Source organism: Ambystoma mexicanum, chromosome 1q (genome assembly GCF_040938575.1).
Source record: "Ambystoma mexicanum isolate Mex_15411 chromosome 1q, UKY_AmexF1_1, whole genome shotgun sequence".
Taxonomy (NCBI): Eukaryota; Metazoa; Chordata; class Amphibia; order Caudata; family Ambystomatidae; genus Ambystoma; species Ambystoma mexicanum.
This window is the reverse complement of record NC_090922.1, coordinates 1,119,716,305-1,119,737,504: the sequence shown is the minus strand read 5'-3', so window position 1 is coordinate 1,119,737,504 and position 21,200 is coordinate 1,119,716,305. Positions and strand designations below refer to the sequence as shown.

General features: G+C 44.3%; 1 protein-coding gene across 1 annotated transcript in view; it reads left to right on the top strand.

Moving 5' to 3' along the window:
- Positions 1–21,200, top strand: part of STXBP3 (syntaxin binding protein 3) — a 639,289-nt gene that overhangs the window by 293,855 nt on the left and 324,234 nt on the right. The window contains exon 12 of the mRNA XM_069641861.1: positions 13,829–13,894. Within this exon, the coding sequence (XP_069497962.1) occupies positions 13,829–13,894 (66 nt within the window). The remainder of the gene's footprint in view (positions 1–13,828; positions 13,895–21,200) is intronic.

Here is a 21,200-nt window from a genome sequence, read left to right as displayed (position 1 = left end):
CTTGGGCGAGAGTCATGACACTGACGACTGTTCCAAATGCCAGTCGCTGACTGCTAAGGCCTTGCAGGAGCGTAAGGGGAAGCTTCAAGTAGGTAAGGGTTCTAAACCCACTAAGTTCCTTAAATCTTCTAAGGGATGTCCACCGACGACTCGAGGGGCGACTCTCCTCGTCGGAAGTAGTCCCGGGGATCTCGGTCCCGGAGTGGTTACCGCCATTCGTCCTCGTCTCGGCATTCCAGGAAGCGTTGTCACCGGTCACCTTCCCCGTCCTCCTCGGAGGATGGCACCGCAAGGAAAGTGGCTTGTCCAACTAAGTCCTCGACTCCGGAGGAATGGGCTGCCTTCAGGGAGCAGATGCTGGCGATTTTCCAATCCCAGGGCACAGTTCCGTCCGCGCCTTTTGATGAAGCCGACAAGGAACGGTCTCGATCTGTGGGTCGTGCGCCTTCGTGCTCTGGTCCTCGCCGCAATCCTCATTGGGAACCTTCGAAGTCTCGTTCGGACAAGGCTCAGGATGGTTGCAAGAGATGTGCTTTCAGGTCTCGGTCCCCGTCCCCAGCGAGACTGCAGAAACCTGGTAAGGGCTTGAGGTCGGCGTTGACTCCGACTGTGCTGTGTCCGTTGGATACGGATGTCGAAGCTTTGCCTTCATACCAGCCCTTGGTGCCATTGGCGCTCTCGATGCCGAAGCCATCAACGCCTTCTGGGCCTTTTGGCCTGAATTTGCCATCGGAGACCCCTGTTACTGTGGATCCTCCAAGGAAGGCTACTTCCAAGTCTGTGAGGCCTGTTAAGGACTCCAGACCTTCTATGCCGAGACAAGTTTTTCCTCCCTCTGGATGACATCTATGAGGATGAGCATAGGTCAGATTTAGATTTTGACCTTGTTGAGCCTGATGTGGCTCCTGTCTTTTCAAGGGACAGTCCTCCGGAAGCTTTTATTCAGGATGACTTAATGGATATTTTGGATCAAGGTCCGTCCTCTGACCAGGTGTTAGCTTTTCATCTGACGTTGCAGAAAAGGTTGGCGGCTGCTTGGCAGACACCGGAATCTCTTCTGGCAGTTAACAAATCATTAAGTAAAAAATACTGCCCATCTGGTAGCGACCCCAACTACCTTTCATTTAAACCCCTCTTCCCAAGAGTTTGGTGGTTCAGGCGGCTACGGCCACCTCCAGGCAGGCGGCATTCCCTACCTTCCCTCCTGATGGGGATGACAAACGTTTCAATGGTTGGGCATGCAAGGTGTTTTCTGCGGGGAGTATGGTGCTGAAATCGGCAAACTCTACTTGTGCCTTGGCAAGATTTTCACACACTCGCTGGAATTGTCTCCCTTGCGCTTGAGCATATTCCCGAAGGGGAAGAAAGGGATGGGTTCCTTGCTCTTGTGCAAGATGGCAAGGATGCCATGTGTGAATCCCTTCAGTCAGGTTTGGACACGGCCGACAGTGTTAGCCGGTCCATGGCTGCGAGCACCATTATACCCAGATTTGCGTGGTTGCGGAAGTCTGGTTTTGCTCCGGATGTGCAAGCCCGTCTATTGAACATGCCCTATGATGGCGCGCATTTGTTAGGCAGCGAGGCTGACGATAGCCTTGAGAGGTTGCAGACCTCAAAAGCTGCAGTGAAATCTTTGAGCGCAGCTGTGCGTCAACCTCCGCCTTTTCATCCTAAGGGACAGCAGTGGAGGGGAGGTTCTTTTCGTCACTACTCCTCCTTTGGTAGATCGAGAGGAGCCGCCAGTTAAAGGGGTCAACGTAAAAGAGCCTGTGGTGGTCGGGGAAATAGGGGTGCCAAAGCCACTCGGGCAGCTGCCTATTTGCCTTTAAGTGCTGCCGCAGCCGCTCCAAAACAACCATGAGGCCATGTCCCATTGTTTGCCGGTTGGGGGCAGACTGTCTCAGCATCTCGAAGAATGGCGAGCTATTACTTCGGATGCGTGGGTTCTGGATTCAAAAGCCCACGGCTACTGCCTTCCCTTTCTACAGCGTCCTCAAGACAATCCACCAGGGAATCTCTCTGTGAAGCTTCCAGATCCGCTCCTTGTGCAGGAAATGTTGACCCTGCTGGAGAAAGGTGCTATAGAACAGGTGCCTGTAGCGGAGAGGAACAAGAGATGGTATTCCCCATATTTTTTGATTCCAAAGAAAGACTGGGGCTTGAGACCCATCTTAGACTTGCATTGGTTGAACAAACGTTTTAGGAAGGACAAGTTCAAGATGGTCACTCTTTCTCAAGTCCTCCAGGCCCTTCAACTTCATTATTGGTTGGTGTCTCTGGACCTACAGGATGCTTACTTTCATGTGCCGATTCATCCCATGCACAGACAGTATCTGAGGTTTGCGGCTGGTGACTCGCACTTTCACTTTCGGGTCCTACCGTTCGGATTGACCTGCGCCCCGAGGGTCTTGACCAAGCTAATGGTGGTGGTGGCAGCGTATCTCAGGCGAGGGGGGGGATTCATGTCTACCCCTACCTGGAGGACTGGCTGATCTGTGCACGTTCTCCCGAGCAAGCGATGGATCACCTCAGTCTCACCTGCCGCTCCCTCCACAAGCTGGGGTTCTTCCTCAATTTCACAAAGTCGCATCTGACACCTTCCCTACAGCTCCAGTACATGGGGGCTGTGTTGGACACGTCCTTGGGGAAGTGCTTGCCTCCCAAGGTAAGGGCTCATCACATTGTGCAGATGCAGGACACGTTTCAACATGCCCAGAGTCTCCCGGCTTTCGAATTCTTAAGGTTGCTCGTCCTCATGGCATCCTGCATTTTTCTGGTGCTAGAGGCCAGACTGAGGATGAGATCCCTGCAGTGGGGTCTCAAGATGCAGTGGTCACAATTCTCAGGCAAGATGTCGGATCCCGTTCAGATTCCACTCTCGGTCTCTGCTGTGGTGGGCCAAAAAGGGAAATCTGATGAAGGGGGATCCGTTTTGGCAACCGTGACCGCAGGTGACAGTAGTAACGACGCGTCCCTCACAGGATGGGGAGCTCATGACAAAGATTTGACCGCCAGCGGTCGTTGGTCTCCGTCTGAGTCCAAATTCCACATCAACCTGTTAGAACTGAGAGCCATCAGGCGGGCCCTGAAGGCTTTTCTGCCGTCTGTGCGGGGGGAAATGTGTCCTGGTCATGACGGACAATACAGTGGCCATGCATTACCGCAACAAAAAAGGGGGGGTAGGTCACTCCCGTTGTGCATAGAGGAAATGCAGCTTGGGTTCTGGGCAATCCAGCAGGGAATATCACTTTCGGCAGTTTACCTGGCTGGAGAGGAGAATGCTGCGGCGGATGCTCTAAGCAGGCAGAGCACAGTCTCTCACGTGTGGGAGTTGGCTCAGGAAGTCCTTCTGGAGATCATTGCCCTTTGGGGAACCCCACAAGTGGATCTCTTCACGACCAGTAACAACCCGACGTGCGAGAGATTCTGCTCAAGGGAATTTCCTCCGAGAGGAGCCTTGGCAGACGCATTTGTCGTGGATTGGTCATCCTCCGGTCCCCGTCATTCCTCAAGTGTTGAGGAGGTTGCAGAGGTTCGGATCCCACATGATCCTCATTGCTCTGGATTGGGCCAGGAGAGTGTGGTACCCAGACCATCTAGAAATGTCCATCTGCCCTCCATGCCGTCTTCACTACTGAGAGGATCTGTTCTCGCGTGAGGGTGGTGGGGGGTGGTGGGTGTCATGGCAGCGTTGATGGGGGGGGTGGGTGTTGGCAGGGCGGGTGGAGGGGGGGTCAGGACTCTCAACCTTGACGCTTGTTATCTGAAAGGTTGAGGTATAATTATTGGGACCTCCCGGATGATGTGATGGAGGTGTCTTTCGGCCAGGCGGCCAGCAACAAAATCCCTGTACCGTTGGCGTAAGTTTTGCGACTTGTGCAGAGGACCACATGTTGATCCTTTGCAGTGTTCCATTACCATGGTTCGTTCTTTCTTGCTTTCTTTCGCCCACAGGGCCGTCATGTAGGTACCATTAAGGGGTACCTGGTGCTGCTGTCTATCTTCAAGCGCTCATCTGAAGAATGTTCTTATTTTGAGATTCCTTTGATTTCCCAATTTCTTAAAGGGCTCACTAATGTGTTCCTGCCGTCCCCATTCTAGGTGCCGGTTTTTGATCTGAATTTGGTCTTGAAGTTCCTGATGGGTTCTCCGTTTGAACCCTTGCACTCTTGTCCTTTGAGACTATTGTCTTTCAAGACTGTGTTCTTGGTTGCGGTTACTTCTGCTCCCAGAGTGAGTGTACTGCAGGCACTTTGATCTAAGCTGCCCTTTACTGTGTTCCACAAGGATAGGGTTGTACTGAGGGTACGTCCTTCCTTTCTACCTAAAGTAGTGTCTGAAGTTCATTTGAGCCAGAAAGTGGTTCTTCCTACTTTCTATCCTCCTCCTCACCCTGGTAAGGAAGAGGAGCGACTCCATAGGAGAGCTCTGAGCTTTTATATTTCTAGGATGTCCAGGGTCAGAGTGGACGATCAACTCTTTGGGGGGTATGCTGGTAACCGATTGGGCCAGGCTGTTACAAAACAGACCTTGTGCAGGTTGATTATCCTCACCATTACTGAATATTACAGTTTGGCGGGCAAGGACCCTCCTGAAGGGTTGCAAGCTCATTCCACTAGGAGCATAGCTACTTCCACAGCCATGCAGCGGGGAGTTCCTATTAGGGATATTTGTGATGCACCCACATGGGCTTCTATCCAACATTACTCCCTGCATACACTCCATGGTCAAGATATGGCCTTTTGTAAGGCGGTTATTTAGTCTGCCATCTGATTGGGTACTATACATTCTTTTCCTTCCTCCATTTTTCTGGTACTGCTTTGGGAGTCTGTCAAAGATGTGGAATACGTTGGAGGACACAATCCATTCGAAGAACAAGTTACTTACCAAACTGGTAACATTTTTTCGATTGGATGTTCCTCCAACTTATTCCGCATCACCCTCCCAGCCTGCCCCTCTGGAGAATTTCCTATGCGATTGCAGCTTACGTTTCAGCGAGGCTATGTGCAGTCAAGCAGGCATTGGACTTGTGCATATCACACGTTATCGGGGGAAAAAACATAAACTGAGGCTACGGGCGCTGTGTGTCCTATTTATAACATCTGGTGACGTCACCCTCGACGGAGGGCTTCGAGGGACATCGACCCGACGCCATCGATGCAGGACGCCCTCTGCTGAAAGTTTCCAAAGTACACAGCTGTGGATATTACATGTCAAAGATGTGGAATACGTTGGAGGAACATCCAAATGAAAGAACGTTACCAGTTTGGTAAGTAACTTGTTCTTCTACAGGAAGGGGAAATTGGAGCAGCGAAAGAATTAATTATGATATTGTTGGAATTCATCTCTGTTAACTCCTATTTTCGACACGAGAAACATTTTACCTACAAACGTCAGGAACTGCCAAGGGAGCAACAATGGCACCTGCATATGCCAACAGTTATATGCATAAATTTGAAAAATCCCACATTTTGAAGAACCCACAATGGAAGGATAACATCAAGATCTGGGTAAGATACATTGATGATATTTTTGTTATATGACATGGAGCAAAGGAGGGACTCACAGAATGTTTGACATACAAAAATACCCTAGACCAGAGGATACAATTCACAGCAGAGATAGGTGATCCAGGAATACATCTCAATGTCAAAGTACAAATACATAACATAACATTTCAACAACATTATTCACAAAACCAACAGACAGAAATAACCTTCTGCATAGATTAAGTTTTCACCCACACAACACTCTGAGGAACCTACTATATGGCCAGATGTTGAGACAAAAAAGAATAATTAGTGATCCAGAGGAATGTGAAATCAAATTAAAGAAACTACAGAAGAAACTTCAGGATAGAGGGTATTTGGATGAAGATCTAAGAGCAGCCCTGAGCAAAGTGACGACTAGGATGCAGGAAAGTCTTTTACAAACTAAACATAAACGTGAAGCACCTACAGTGGTGTTCGTCTCCAAATACTCCACTCAAAGTACCCAGATAAAAAGATGCATTTCACTAGAACAAAGGGACTCTTTTCTGACCAGCCAGTTTTTGCTTATCACAGAAGAAATAATCTTAGAGATCTATTGGTCAATACCAGAGAAGAAAGAAGAACCGGAATGAGGAGAAAACAGCCTAAATTGTGGGAACTGTGATAATATAATCAAAGGAGCTGGAGTCTCTCACCCTCGAACAGGAGAAAAAATGTAACTAAAACACTTTGCCACATGTAACACTGACAATATCGTGTACTGTATAAAATGCCCATGCGACATATACTATGTTGGAGACAGGAACGAAAATGCAGATATGCATGAATGAGCATATCTCGTGTATTAGGTACAAAAATGTGATGACGGCTGTGGCTAGACATTTTGTAGAAAAAAACCATAGCGTGGCACATCTAAGAGGACAACGTGAAGCATACTGGATCGATCACCTAGACACTCTAGTACCGCACGGTATGAATGAAGAGTGGGAGCTTAATTGTTTCTTGTAAATATGTAATTTGAATGCACTGTATTTGACATGTGGATCCGGCAAACATACAATTTAACTTTACTTTATATTTGTGTTTTTGCATTTTCAAAACTTAAACTTTTTTTTACAAAAAAGGATACCTACAATTACACACAACATGAGCAAGTTAAGCGTCTCAACATGGCATAACCCAAACTAAAGAGCAATGCGTGATGTTAGGAGTCTAAATACGATCGTCTAAGCATGAGATGGTGAGTTCATAGTCATGAGATGATAAATCATATAGACGTTCAACATTTACAACAGAAGTCCAATTGTAGAAATTGGGATTCTTATTAGTAAAAAATACATTAGCCTAAACAGCACCCAGTGATTACACACAGTCCTGAATATCGCAGTGCCCTGACCTAAGATGGTCTTCTTTCCTTATACATCTCTGTATCAGCAACCCTCAGATCGAGCTAACACACAAGACTAAGGGGGTCAGTGATTTCCGTGATCCCTTATTGAATCAGAGTAAAGGGGGCGAGTAAACCTACCTGTGCCTATCTGCCGTCCCTCTGTATGGTTTAATGGGCGTAAAGTCCTTTCCCTGACTCTTTTTTGCTGTACTGTGATCAGTGTAGCTCTGTTCAAGGATCCTACTCTGGGCTCCGCCTAAATTGGTGGATTGGGAAAGGGTCTTTTTATAAGCACTCTCCTGCATTTATTTCTTTAGCTTTGAAATGCTTACAATTGCCTGTTGGCTTTGCCACACTTGTTGAGACTCCTTTGAAGACTCCTAGCTTTCTGCAAAGAGTTACATTGGTACTTGTGACAGCGCTGGGCCCCATCTTTACTAGCTAGGGAAGGACTTTTAAGGTGTGCCTTATTTCTAGAACGCTGTGTATTGTGTTTTAAACTCCTTTCTTACATATACATTCTCTAATTTGGTTACTTCTTGCCTTGTTCCCTTTTCACTTGCTTTGCTACATTTATTTTTCTAAAACGGATCTATGTTCAAAAGTAAAGTGTTGGTGCTATTTAGCTAGAGCACCCCAAACTTGAATGTGTACATACTTGTAGTGTATGTCTAATATAATACATAGCCACAGGTTTTAATTGTCCAAGGCATAGATAAATAACAGTATTTTATAAATTATGCTTAGTTTGTGTTAAGAATGCTCTGTGTTTAACTGAACCCTTCCCTACTCTCACACTCTCTTAAGACAAATCCTTACTGCTCGGTCTTAATACCTTGATAGTTTGACTCAACATTACTGTCTTTACCTGTCCATGAAAATAGGGTGGCTCCTCAGAATATGTCCACAGGACTGATTTTGAAAATTCATTTGATCACTTATGTCGACAATAATGTTGGTTAAGATTTTCATAGCCATGATGAATCTTCCTTGCCTGTGTCAACCCCAGAACCTTTTGCTTTTACAGGTGGATTATTTTTCCTTATATCTCTGTGTGGTAACCTTTTCCCACGCTCGCAGAATCTTTTATTCTTTTTATGGGTGTCACTTTTAAGACTTTCCATAGTGTCTTTTAAAAATTATCTTGTTCCACAACTTTTTGGCAATACGTGGCTATTGTTGCTGGGTTGTCCTAGGGGCTCCCCTTTTAACTTTCTCTGGCTAAAATCCTGAGAACTACAGTTATCTTTGGATCCTTTTTGCATTTTAGTAGGTGAGACCAGCACCCCCCCCCCCCACCTTATGTGGAGTGCTGGAGAGATGCATATTATCCCCTTTCTCATTTTACTTTTACACTAGGCAAACTTGCCTTTAATGGCTGCTGGCAGTGAACCTTTTTATTAATTTGGTGCACCTTTTACAGCGGGCTGTTTGCACAGCCCCGGTAAAGGCACCCATGGCTGTTCATTATACCAAAATGGCCCGGTCTTGTTTTTTCACCATTTTTAGTGTTCATTGTCCTTTCTTGTTCCTTCCCCTGAGCTGCAGGGTGGGAAATTCCTTTATGTGATTTTTATCTTCGGCAGGAGTCCTGTGGACTCCATGCCCAGGCTTCAGAGTTTCTGTGAAGACTTGAAGCGAGGGAGGAGTCCAAATCTTTGCAGTCCTTTGGCTTCCAGCATGAGTGCGAGATTCCAGTTCAAACTGAACGGCTGGCTGTCCTGAAAGGTTTTCCAACCCCCCAAATTTGAATATTGCAAGGCTGTTTGGCGCGGCTCCTGCAAAAAAGTTCTATCCCGGGAGCTGAAAAAGTAGTCGACCGCTGGTACATATAGCCTGGTCTGCCATAAAGCTGATACTCTGCTTCTTTATCAAGTCTCTGTTGGACATCTGTTGTAAAGGATTCTAGGAATATCAGTTTAGTGTGAGTCATAGCCAATGGAGTGGCTTGATCGTTTATGGTATCATTCATTCTTTCAAACGATTTCATGAAAGGGTTTAAGGTAATTGTCAGGGCGGACATTATATTAGTATGGATCTCAGCCATTGTCACCTCTGGTGATTACGTTCAAATCGAGAGGGGTGAGCCATATCAATTCCGATTTCTGAAGGATCTGATGATGAAGTTGAGGAAGATCTAGTTGTATTCAAGGGGCTCACCCCAGGCACAGAGTTCAGGTTGAAGGACATTATTTCTGGCTGATTGGGACTGTGTGAGTTCATCAGGTATCAAAATACATCTGTCTCTGGCCTTACTCAAGATCTCTGTTTTCATCAGGCTCAGCTCAGGGCTGGTCATCTTCTTAATTCTCTGGATTGGATTTCCTTCACTGAGTCACTCAAGCTCCTTTGTTATGAAATTGTGGTTTTAGTCGCTGCAATATCTCTCAATAATCGCGCTGCCAAATTTGAATGTTGAATTTCCATAGAGGCGGTATTAACTTGATCCAAAAATGGGCTACTTGTACGGTTCACAGATTATGCATAGCAAATCACTGATACTCTGGTGATTCAGGACGAGTGAAGATTTCTTCTAAGAATGCACAATCATCTTTCACATAGCGGGATATGTTCTGTGAATGGATCAGCGACTTTCTTGTCTCTACAAGCACGCCAGAATCACAACTTGCTCTGCTGGACCCTGGAACCATTTTAAGCAATTGATCAGTGTCATTTCCATCTGCACACATTCTAATCTTCAGACTCTTCCCACTTGAAGCCACTGTTGAACCCAGATCGAAAGGAAACTCACTTGAATTCACTAAATCCACATTTTTCCAAGATTTACCAAAGATGGTGCTGCACGCTCCAACACTAGGTATCACAGTCGGTGTAATGTGTATAGTCTACATACTCTGTACGGGTGCTGAAGTCTGTACGGGGGCCAAGGTTATTGGAGACGCTGAAGGCTCTGCAGACATTGACACATTTAATTTCCTTCCCCTCATTCCGCTTGCTCGCTCATATAATGTGCATAAAGGCACTTGCTTGCGGACATGTTAGGCAGTGTCTGAGAGCTCATTTCCTGGCGCAGCTGGCCCCAACAGCCCCTTTTATAGAATTTATTTTAGCATTATCATGGGGAGGGGGAAGGTGGAGTTCACCTCACCCGCAATCGGGGAAGCTGAAGGCAGTCCATCTCGCAATTTGCCATGTCGGTGGGTACATGGGCCCCTCGACATCTCTGGTCGTTTTAAGTTCTTCAGATTTCAATCAGTGTCACAGGTAGCTTGTGAGCTGTTAAAAAAAAAAAAGTAAGGACACACCTGCTGACTGCCTTCCTCGCCAGCAGAGACTGCTGTGACTGCTCGACCCAGCTTGACACTGTGTGCACCGTGCTTCAAGGGGATTTAAGCTCTAGCACACCCCTTCACTGCAGGCACTGTAAACAGACTGTCAGGATTCAAAGTTTTGCTGTGACTGCTCGACTCGGCTCAGATGGACCTTTGGGAAACAGACAGCCAAGTCAAATGGACAGTTCTTCAGAGGAAAAGTTAGTTAACAGGTCAGTGCTTCTTGAAGAAACACAGGATCTCAAGGGGAGCCTATCTGACAGTGCACAGACTGCAAGGCCTGCACAGAAGAATTGAGGTCAACTCTCAATTGAAGAAAACTGCACTTCCCAAGCCAGGAAGCAATGAAAATGACCCAAGGTAATTAGTGTACACCCCCCCTAAACACCGACCCCTCTCCCCACAGTACCTTGAAAGTGATGAAGAAATTGTAGCTGGCTTCCTTCTAGGTTCAATGTTGCAGACCCTGATTCATGCTCCTGGCTCATGGTGATGAAAGAGGGGGACTTCTGGCAGCCGTCTGCACTCGGGAGAAGGAGGCGGCAGCAATAGATTCAGCTCACTCCAGCAGCTCTTTGTGGTTTTGGCGCCTTTTACTTATCGCTGAGAAGAAACGAATATCGCTGATTGAATTTTCTCCGCTTACCCAGTCCTGAACTCTGGTGAGGGGGTTTTTGGTGAAGAATTCCTGCCTCTGTAGGTCCTCACAGATGCCTGCAAAGTTTCAGCCAGATGATCACTGGATAATGGTCCAGGTACGCAGAGTATTAGGATTTTGCAGCTCATGAAAGTCCTAGGAAGTTAGAAGATGGCCCAAAATGAAGAAAGTCTTGAGGTTAGTTGGTCCCACTGGCCTAATGGAGGAAGTTGTCCTTGGCGGGTCGTCCCTGTCAATGTGAAAACACGGTCCACACCGCTGCAAGGCTTCACTGGTGCTTTCGCGGTCCTGGAAGGTGCTGATGGCGTCTCTGCTCGTCTTCTGCTTCGGATTCCTTGTTCCAGTGGTTGACGCTGTCTGTAGATCTAAAATCCTCACCTTTTTATGCTGAATCCCATTCATTCACACACAGAGCTGTTGGTCACCTGGGGGTTGGCTGTCCTCTAGGACAGCCAGCCACCCAGTTGGAACTGGTTTCAGCCAGTCATACCTACAGACGAAGGACAGTGACGTTTCAGCTCCCCCCTGACTTCCTGCTTTACCAGACACACTGGAGCCTGGACGGGCTTCAGGGCTGATGCCCGCCAAAGCAAAACTCACAAAGGACTTGCATCTATTCTAAAGGATAGAAGAAAAGGAAAAGCCCAAAAGGAACTGACAATCGGAAAATGGCAAAAGAAGAAGACTGGGACCATTTTGGAAAAATGGTCACCCATGGGTGCTGTACTGCAGCTGAGATAAGGTAAGATAAGTTATCTTACTATTCTTGAACTGTAGTTCTCACAAGAAAATGTATTTAAACATAAAGAGAAATCGAAGGAACTTTTAGGTGGCACTGCACATAGGGTGCTGGGTGTCACAGAGCAAAAAGCAGATGCCTGTATTAAACATATGGAGTTTACCAGACTCCATAAAACAGTGAAAATAAAATCCTAGTCTGAAAAAGAATGAGTGAGTGGTAAAAGTTACACTCACTCAGGAGATTAAAATCATAAAAGTCTAGAGTCCAGCAAAAGTGCTGGGGGTCTCTCAGGTCGAAGGGAATTAGCACAGAAACTGAAAACTCACACTAATGCTTACCTTTTGTCATCAAAGCTCGGTCAAGTACCCTGTCCTTGGGTTAGACTTGCGACTGGAAGAGAGAAGAGAGATTACAGGCCTTCTGGTAAATTGTTGCTGAACCTTTAAATACTTTGAAACAATTCTTAATCATTACACAAGTCCATTGCATCCCATTAGAGCGCACATACCTGTGAGAAACCTTGTATTGGAACCTGCGACATTTGGTTGAGCACCAGGCTCCATATATTTTAGGATTGAACTTCTAAATTATAGGCAAATGAACTTGTGACCGATAAGTAATGCAGGTGTAATTAAAATGATGATAATCAGTTTTACATGGATAGTTCTTTTATGATGTATTGTGAATGAATATACTGGTGATTGTATTGTAGAGTATTATGTGATGTTACTACCTGCTAGTTTGATTTTCCAGTGTGATCTAAAGGCCTAAATAAATAACTGTATTTTTATAACTGTCGGACTAATTGGTATGTGTTATTCTGTGTGGACCCATTGAGGTCCCTGACCCCACTCACACTCTCCTGAGACTAAGCCTTCACTGCTCCCCTTTGCTATTTTGATTGTGTTTTGGCTAAACTCTCAGAGCTCCCTGTTCAATATATGTAGGGTAGCCTCTTAAATCTGTTCACCAGGGCTGATTTTAGAAATCATCCCAAGCTTGCACAGTGGCAGCCCCCATGGATAGTGTTCGGGTTCATGTTGGGGGGTGCGTGGGGTGAATGTTGCGCTTGTTGTCCGTGATAAATATAAGGTGGTCTTTGTTTTTGTTAGGAAGCTGCTCCAGGGTAAGTTCATGTTCGCTTGTATCAGGATGCTTCATTGCAGCTGATGGAGAGCAGTGTACACTGGTGCTAATGAGCAGTGTGCCATGTCCCTGGCTGCTGTGGTAGGCTTGCTGATGCTTGGTTTAGCAGTTCCTTTGCTCTCTGCCGACTGCAGCATTCTGATGGCTGGAGTCTTTTGTTGAGAGGTTCTGGGCTATTGGCTTGTGGGCCATCTGCTGAGATCTTGGTCAAATGTCGTTTTCTAAAAGAAGAAACTAACTGTCCAGCAGTGTGTTTAGGAGGTACGTGGTGATCTGCAGTGGTACTGTTGAGATGCATACATGCACTTTGGGAGGGAATAGAAACTAGCGGCTTCCCAACTGCCACTTCTCCCGCTGATGTAAAAATGTCTGCCTTCCACTCCGTTATGCCTCCCACTGCAGGATGAAAGGGGTCCTCGTCCCCTATTTAAAAAAAGTAAGATGACTGACTTTGTCACACATATAAGATGTTGCCTGTCACCAAATGTGTATACAGTAGTGGGGGACTGGGTTAAGGGGGATAATGGTGTGGAGGTGCCATTATGGTTGGGTTTTTCTAGCTCTCTGACCGTCTGGCTATATGGGTACAGAGACAGAGGGGCACCTTAAACATCCCATAATAACCCCATCTGCTGGTAGCACACAGCTCTGGTCTGAAGACCATGGTAGGTCACCTTTCCCTGTTTGAAGGGTTCCTTCCATGACCTATGACAGGTTCCCAGACCCTGACATCACTCTCACATCCCTGTACCATCTCTGACTTAGTTGAGGGCTATCTTTCTTGTGTTCTCATGACCAGTATGAAACATACGTGTCATTATCTTTTGGATGTGCACTTTTGTAGGTTGGAAAGGATAGCAAAACCAAAGCAGTCTATTGGTTTAAGAGAGGCTGTAGTTCTTGAGCACTAACCTTGTTAGTTTTCTGCAGTGATTTAACTGGGGTATGCATTACTGGGCTGCCTATTATCTCTTTAGTAAATCCGTTTGAAACATTGGTACCAAATCTTTCTAATTTCAGTTTATGTATGGTGAAAGAGGACCAGTCTTTTTTATGGTATGCAGATATAGTGTATCATCTGTATTAAAGCTACTTTTTTGTTTGCAGGTTTCAATTAGCAATCTGTCTTTACTTATGAAAAAGATGCCCCATTTCCGGAAACAGATAAGCAAAGTGAGTATTGCAGTAGTAAAGTCTTGTTTACTAACGTACCATTTTCCTCCTAGAATGGCTGTGAACTTTCAAAATTTCAGTTCTGTAGAAATGACTAGGCAGTCAACAAAATGTGTCCCATATGTTACACGCATTTAATTCTGTGAGAAGGTTAATGTGATTTATTACAAGTGTCTTTGATTGTCCAATAACCAGGACTGCATTTAATTTTTATGTATAACAATGTGTGTAGCAAATGTATTTTTCGGGTAGAACTCCTCTTTCAAAGAAAGAAGAGCAGTAGCAATACTAGTTCTTGGGACATCATTTCTGAGAAAATCAATCCAGTTTAGATCAGTAGCTTTAGTTTTTAAATATATAGGACTGTTGGGCCCTTATTTTAATGGACAAAATAAGTCTCTGTCCTCTTAAATAATGACTGCAGGCTGTTCATTAACTCACCATGGACAGATGTTGGTGTAGAGGACCGGACCAGGGCATACATGGAAGATTCAGTAACTGACAACTAAACACCAGTCAACCTAACTTTGATCTGATTCAGAGGTACAAATCTTTCTGAAAGAAAATAACTCTGTAATACTTTATTTACTCCGATAACTGTACAGATGCAAAACTAGTGAGCCAAAGCTAAATTGTCCACAGGCGGGGGACCTAATATTTTCTAACCGACCACTAGATCAAATCTCATCCTAATTTGTAGGTTAGGCACTAAATATCCTTTTAAATCTGTTGGATAATTTCACTTCTACTATAAGCCTGGTGAACAAACTCGAAGCAGTATGTCAACTTTAGAAGAGACAAAGCATGAAGAGCCTGTCTCGGTATGTGGGAGCTTTGAAATGTAATAAATCTTCTAGTGCCTTCAATACAAGAAAGGTTTTAGATACTCCTTGGCTCTGCCTCTGGAGTTCCTTGTTGGCCTCAAAGGGCCCAATTACTCCATTGGGGATCCTTTTAAGAGCCCTTGCCCTCTCCAGTACTTGTCATCAACGTTGTAACAGGTAAGTAAAGTGGGTATTGTAGCTGACGTGTCTCGTTTGCCGACACATTTCTTTCTCCAAGTAGAGCTGTGGATTTTAATATTGATGTACTGTAGAAATCATTATCTAAGCAACTGTCAGTGCTCCAGACAGGTTTTAGGGAGGATGTGGGTTGTTAATTGAGTGCTTTCGTATTGAAAATCCTAAAGCAACAATCTAGGTCCAATCAGGTATACATTGCGTTTCGGGACCTTCAGTCTGATTTCGATCTTATTGATCAAAATATCTCATGGAATAAACTGAGGTATACCTCACATGCTGTTGAATACATTGATAATATTATACTCAAGAACAACTTGACAAGTAAGGCTCAAAATGAATGGGGGATTGACACAAAAGATTGCTTCCGGGATAGGGCTGAGAGATGGGTACGTGCTAGCCCCCTGTCTCTTTAATCTCTACCTGAGTGACTTAGAGGAGGAGTTGAGCAAAATATGTGCCTTTCTACTCAAGTTTGGCCATGTGCATTAGCAATTCATGGTATTTGCCAACAATATATTATTAGACACAACTCTGATTGGTCTACAAAGGCTGTCGAGCTGTGTTGAATTTTTTTTAGTGATTAATAATGTATCAATCAATGCAACAAAGTCTGCCATCTTGACTTTTAACAACATTTGGAAAATCGTAAAGTTCCCCTGGTTCATAAAGCAAACGTGACTCCAGCCATACAATCAAATTGGAGATCTAGGTTACACAATCTTGATTGGTAAGAACTACTCCAATCTGACGAAGACTCAGTGACGTTACTACCACACTTGGCCTAGAAGAAAATAATTTGGATGAAATGTCAGTTCTCGTTGGTCAAAAAAAGGTGGTGCCATCCTTAGCCTATGGACTAGAGGCAGATGAGTACGTACACAGGAAGAAAACAAGCAGGATCAAATTGTTTTTTTATGGGAGTATATTTTAAATCTACCTCGAAGTTTACCTATGGTGGCAAGTAGGCTTCAGTTTGGACTCTAATCTAGCGATTCCATCATTTGGGGAAAGAAACTTACAATATTGTACAAAATAATGAATCGACCTGTAAACTTAATCTATAAGAAGCTGAAGGAGATACTGGCTGCAGAGTCTTCACTTATGCTTAATAGGTTTTAGAGTGTAAGAATTACCTTTGTGACATAGGTTCCGCTGTGAAGTTGCTGGTATGTGAAATGGATTCCGCTGTGAAGTTGTTGGTATAAAATGGGGTAAAAGTGAAGGAAAAAATAAAAGATTATGATTGGTTGAAACAACTAGGAAATATATGTAGATGTGCTTTATTAAGTGAATATGCAAAGATTATAAGATTCATAATTAATTTGCCCAATCTATAGAAACGTTCCCCGACCCTGCGAACAGACACATTTATTCAAAATGTGGGATAACTCAACTTTGCACTTTGAATGTATAGGGCCCAGGGATGTGAGGGGGGAATAGATGAGGAAAAAAATAACTTTTTGAGCATGTAAAGACTTGACTGTTAGGCAAGAGTGGATGTAGTAACCCTGAGGGAGACTACACAACACTTGTTTTCTTGGTATTAGGTAACCCACATATTGGTGTAGGGCTGTACTACACAAGTTGGTAGTGTGACTGAGCAGCCAGGCTTATCTCAAGAGGGGTAAATGTGAACTGTAGAGCTGTAGGAATGAAATGCACCAATACAAGTAGCCAAGTAAGACTTATACTCAAGGTTTCAGTTATACATAGTTTTTAAATAAGCATTCTTTAAAAAGGTCAATATGTGCAACAATCAAATATACTTTAAAATACTTTTCTAGAATCAACACAAAGCTAGTAGATACTCTTTAGAGATGCTTCTTACACGCTTCCTACACCCTGAGGTGACTTCACTACCTAGGACAGTAATGGCATTTATATATCACTAGTACACTTTGAAGATTCTGAGGTTGTGTAGAAAGGAAAAGTTAAGGGAAGGAAAAAGGTTAAACAGGTTCTCAGAGCATGTGAGCACTTTTAAATCTTCCAATAAAGGCTAGATAAAAGCCTTTCCCAGCAATAATAGTTAGAAACCAAGTTATCACCTATGAGGGAGAGTAAGTATCAAAGCCAAATGGACTAGAAAAGTCTGCAGGGAGCCAGGACAGCCAACGTCAATTGGAGCATAGTGTATGGAGCTGAGGCATTTTAGATACCAAAGTCCTGCACAAAGTTAGAGTTTGTTCAAGAAAAATCGCTGTAGGGTCACAAGCTCTTACACTTGTGAAGGGTAGAGCTAAAATCAACTCCAGCAAAGCAGCCTAGTGCAAGTATCTACTGAGAACAGCAAAGCTACAGAAAATAAGGTAAGTACCCCAAGTCAGAACAGTACCTTAGGTTAGAAGAAGAGTGGTCCAGCTGGCTTCTGTCTGGTTGCAGTGATGCAGATCCTGTGTTCCTGGGCCTCAGTCGTGGGGACAACAGGGAGGACGTCTGGAGGACTCCTGCACAGCAATTCTAAGGTCAGCAGCAGCTACAGGCTCTTTCCGGATCAGCTGCACTTCGCGGTTTCAGTGCTCGGTAAACAGCACCACCGCGGATCTTGGATACCAGTTGGGCTTCCTTCACTCCTTGAGTCCTGCACTCAGGTGAGGGGGACTCAAGCTCTGGCTGTCCTGCTTCTGGAGGGTCCTGGGGAGACTCCTGGAGCTTCTGGCCAGATCACAGATGTTGCACTAGACTACGGATTACTCGACCCCTGGCATTCGGTTCCTGCAGCAGCAAAGCAGTCCAGCCAGTTGGGGAAGGTGGTCCAGTGGAGTTCATCTCGGGGTTAGTTGGTCCCACTAACCCAAGGGAAGAAGGTGTCCCTTCCGGAGCTTCACTTGTCGATCAGAAAAGGGAGTTTCAGCACAGCAGCAGGGCTTCACCGGGCAATTCAAAGGTCCAGGAGGATGCAGCAAGCTTCATTCATGATTTCTTCAGGATGTTCTTCCCAGTGGCCGACTGTCTTCAGTTCCAAAACCATTGCCTTTTAAGCCGGTTTCTCCCATTCATGCACAGCCTAGCTGTCACTCAAACAGCAGGGTGGCTGTCCTGAAAGAACAGCCAACCAGCCAATCAGGACTGGGTGCATTTAGACATTCCTAAAGACAAAGGACCGGGGAGTTTTGGGCACGTCCCTCACTTCCTGCTCTTCCAGAAACACTGGAACCAGAGGCGGGGTTCAATACTGAAGCCTGCAAATGGCCAAAACGAACAAAGGGCTCAAACCTGGCTTGGCGTGCAGTGTAAAACCCAAGAAAGACCTTGCAAACAGAAGACAACCGGGCCATTTTGACACAATGGTCACACATGGGTGCTATACTGCAGTGGAGGATTCAGCCTGTGGTAGAAAAGTACAATGGTAGTGTTAGGCAAAGTTTGAATGCAGTACCCTCTGGGAACACAAAGTGTATGCAACCCAACCATTTGTATAAGCTTGTACAACACCGTTTTGGTAGCGTGTTGAGCAGCCAGGCTTATCGCAAGAGGGGAAATGTGAGCTGTAGTGGATTTACACAAAGATTCACAGTTATAAGTATTCAAATAAACTCTTACACTCAAGGTTTCTTGCATAAACAAATCATTATTAATTTATCAGTCAGTTATAAAGCCTTCTTCAGAAGGTATGCAGTGATAAAATTGCGGCAAAAATGTTGCTTGAACAAAAAATCGCAGCAAAAATGATGTGGTTTGACCCGTTCAAGGTGTACCCCATTACACCATTTAAGGTGAGCGGGGGTCGCATGGGTGTCCACCACTCCCCTTAAATGGTATAGTGGGTCCAGGGATTGCGGGGGTGTCCCCTGCTTCCTTTACATGGATTGCGGCGGCACAACCACTGCCTTTTTGCCACGATATTTTGTGTTCACGGCCATTTTTGACACGATTTTAACACATGGAACCCTTCAGAAGGGAGCAATAGAATAGTAACACACACATGCACTTCAATACTGTACACTCTGTTTCTAAATCAGTAAAGACCCTTTTGGGATGGCCCACAGACACAACCTACACCCACAGGTGACTTCAATAACTAGGCTGCTGGGGACATTTAATATCTTACTGTTGGCATTTAAAATACTTTTAATGGAAGGCACCCTATGTCCCTCAATGAAGGAAGCAGTTGTAACCGTGGTCCCCAAGTCTGGGAAAGATGCGTCCACATGTTCTAATTATCGACCGATTTCTCTACTAAATGTAGATGCAAAGATATTCACGAAAATTCTAACTAGTAGACTACATAAACATATGGGTGACTTAATCGATAAGACTCATGTGGGATTTATGAAGCAACGCCATGAGTATGATAATATTAGAACCATTTTGGATATTTTAAATTTGTCATCTACAAAATCTGATGATTTACTCTTCATATTCTTGGATGCCGAAAAAGCATTTGATAATGTTAATTGGACCTTCTTAAACTTTACTTGTTAAAGATGGGTTTTGGACCTCTTTTCATTAATGCAGTGGGAGCCCTACAATCGGGCATCAGCGCAAGAGTTTGGGTAAATGGGGACATGTCAGCTTCTTTTAATCTATTTAAAGGTACCCGTTAGGGGTGTCCTTTATCGTCTTACCTATTCAACTTGGCTCTGGAACCATTCTTGATATATATCAATCTTGTAGCCTGTCAGGCTTTAGAATGGGGGAGATTGAAGTGAAAGTGTTGGCTTATGCAGATGACTTAGTAATTCTACTCGGTAACCATAATGAAGGGGGGGGGGTCATATTATGAGATGTGGTTAATGAAGATGGGAGGCTTTCAGGGTACAGAATTAACTGTGAGAAAACGGTCCGGTGCGTGGTCATTTATTAAATTGGAACTGTAACTGTAAGTGGGAGAATATCCATGTCAAATATTTAGGGATATACTTATCTAGGGATGTGAAAGAGATGGCTGGGTTCAACATTGATAAAGTTTTGGAAGTGATGAGAAGGAATATTCTTAAATGGAGTAGACTCCCATTAACTATTTGGGCTAAAATTAACGCCATTAAAATGGTACTCTTACCCAAAGTTTTATATATAATACAGTCACTCCCACCGAAATTCTCAAAGAAAACTTTGGGCCGGGTAGATAGTCTTGAATGAATTTTTATGGGGAATTGATAAAAGACCTAAGATACCACGGTATTTATTGACGCGTGGTGTACGTGAATGGGGGTTTTGGTTACCCAATCCTGGAAAACTACTGTAAGAGTTTTTTTAGTTAAGACATCTATTATCGGTCTTTCTATTGATGAACCAGGTGTTCCAATCTGGGCTCAGATCGAGGAATATATATTAAGACCTTTTCAGATGGAATGTTTATACTCTCTCAGTACATTACCTAGGTCAGTATCTAGATTACAATCAATACTTGCCACAAAAGATGCAGTCACTTCAATGATTGTGGGAAGTGGACAAGGGCTCTTTGTGTGAAGAGGCCTCCACCTGGCAGAATCCAGGACTTCAGATTCATAATCGAATGATATTTTGGAGAAGTTGGATCAATAAAAACCTTTTACTAGAGAGAGATATTTAGGGTGAGGGTGAGATATTATCTTTTGAGACTTTAAGGAGGAAATATGCATTTCATAATCGGGCGTTAACTAGATATCATTTATTAAAGGATTTGATAACCGAGAGACTACTAATGCTTGACAAACCACTGCTTGAAAGACCTGATGGATGTAACTTTATTAAAACTGCTCCCTGTGTGGTATTGTTTTTTTAAGTTATTCCCAGTAGAGGAAAATGCTAAGATGTTGTGGGATAGATTAGGAGTTGCTTGGTCTGAAGAGATGGGAGTGGATCGGGCATTGAATGACTGGGAGAGTATGTGGAAAGTCCCAGTAAGGATGAAAATCAATGGAAATTTACGCTATATACAACAGACTGTTGGGGTGTCTCTTTTGGACTCCGGATAAGATGTATAAATTGGGTCTAAAAGATGATATATGCTGGAGTTGCTCTAAGGAGAGGGGTACATTGTTGCACATGATTTGTGAATGCTCTAGGGTAAAAACATTTTGGAGCAATATTTTGGATAGGGTAGATATGATTTGGAGTATTGCTTTTTGAAGAACCCCATTGGCTGTGATTCTGACATCTCCAAATAGCACTCGTCATTTGCGTTGAGATGCTATGTTGGACCAACAAACTTCTTTTGATAGCAACCCGGCAAATTTTACGTCTTTCGAAAGCAAGGAAAAAGCCATGTGTGGAGGAATGGTTAGTTTAAGTCCGACTTCTTTCTCGATTTGATAAAGTTAATTTTGATACCTTACATAAAGAGGACTTGTATAATGAAC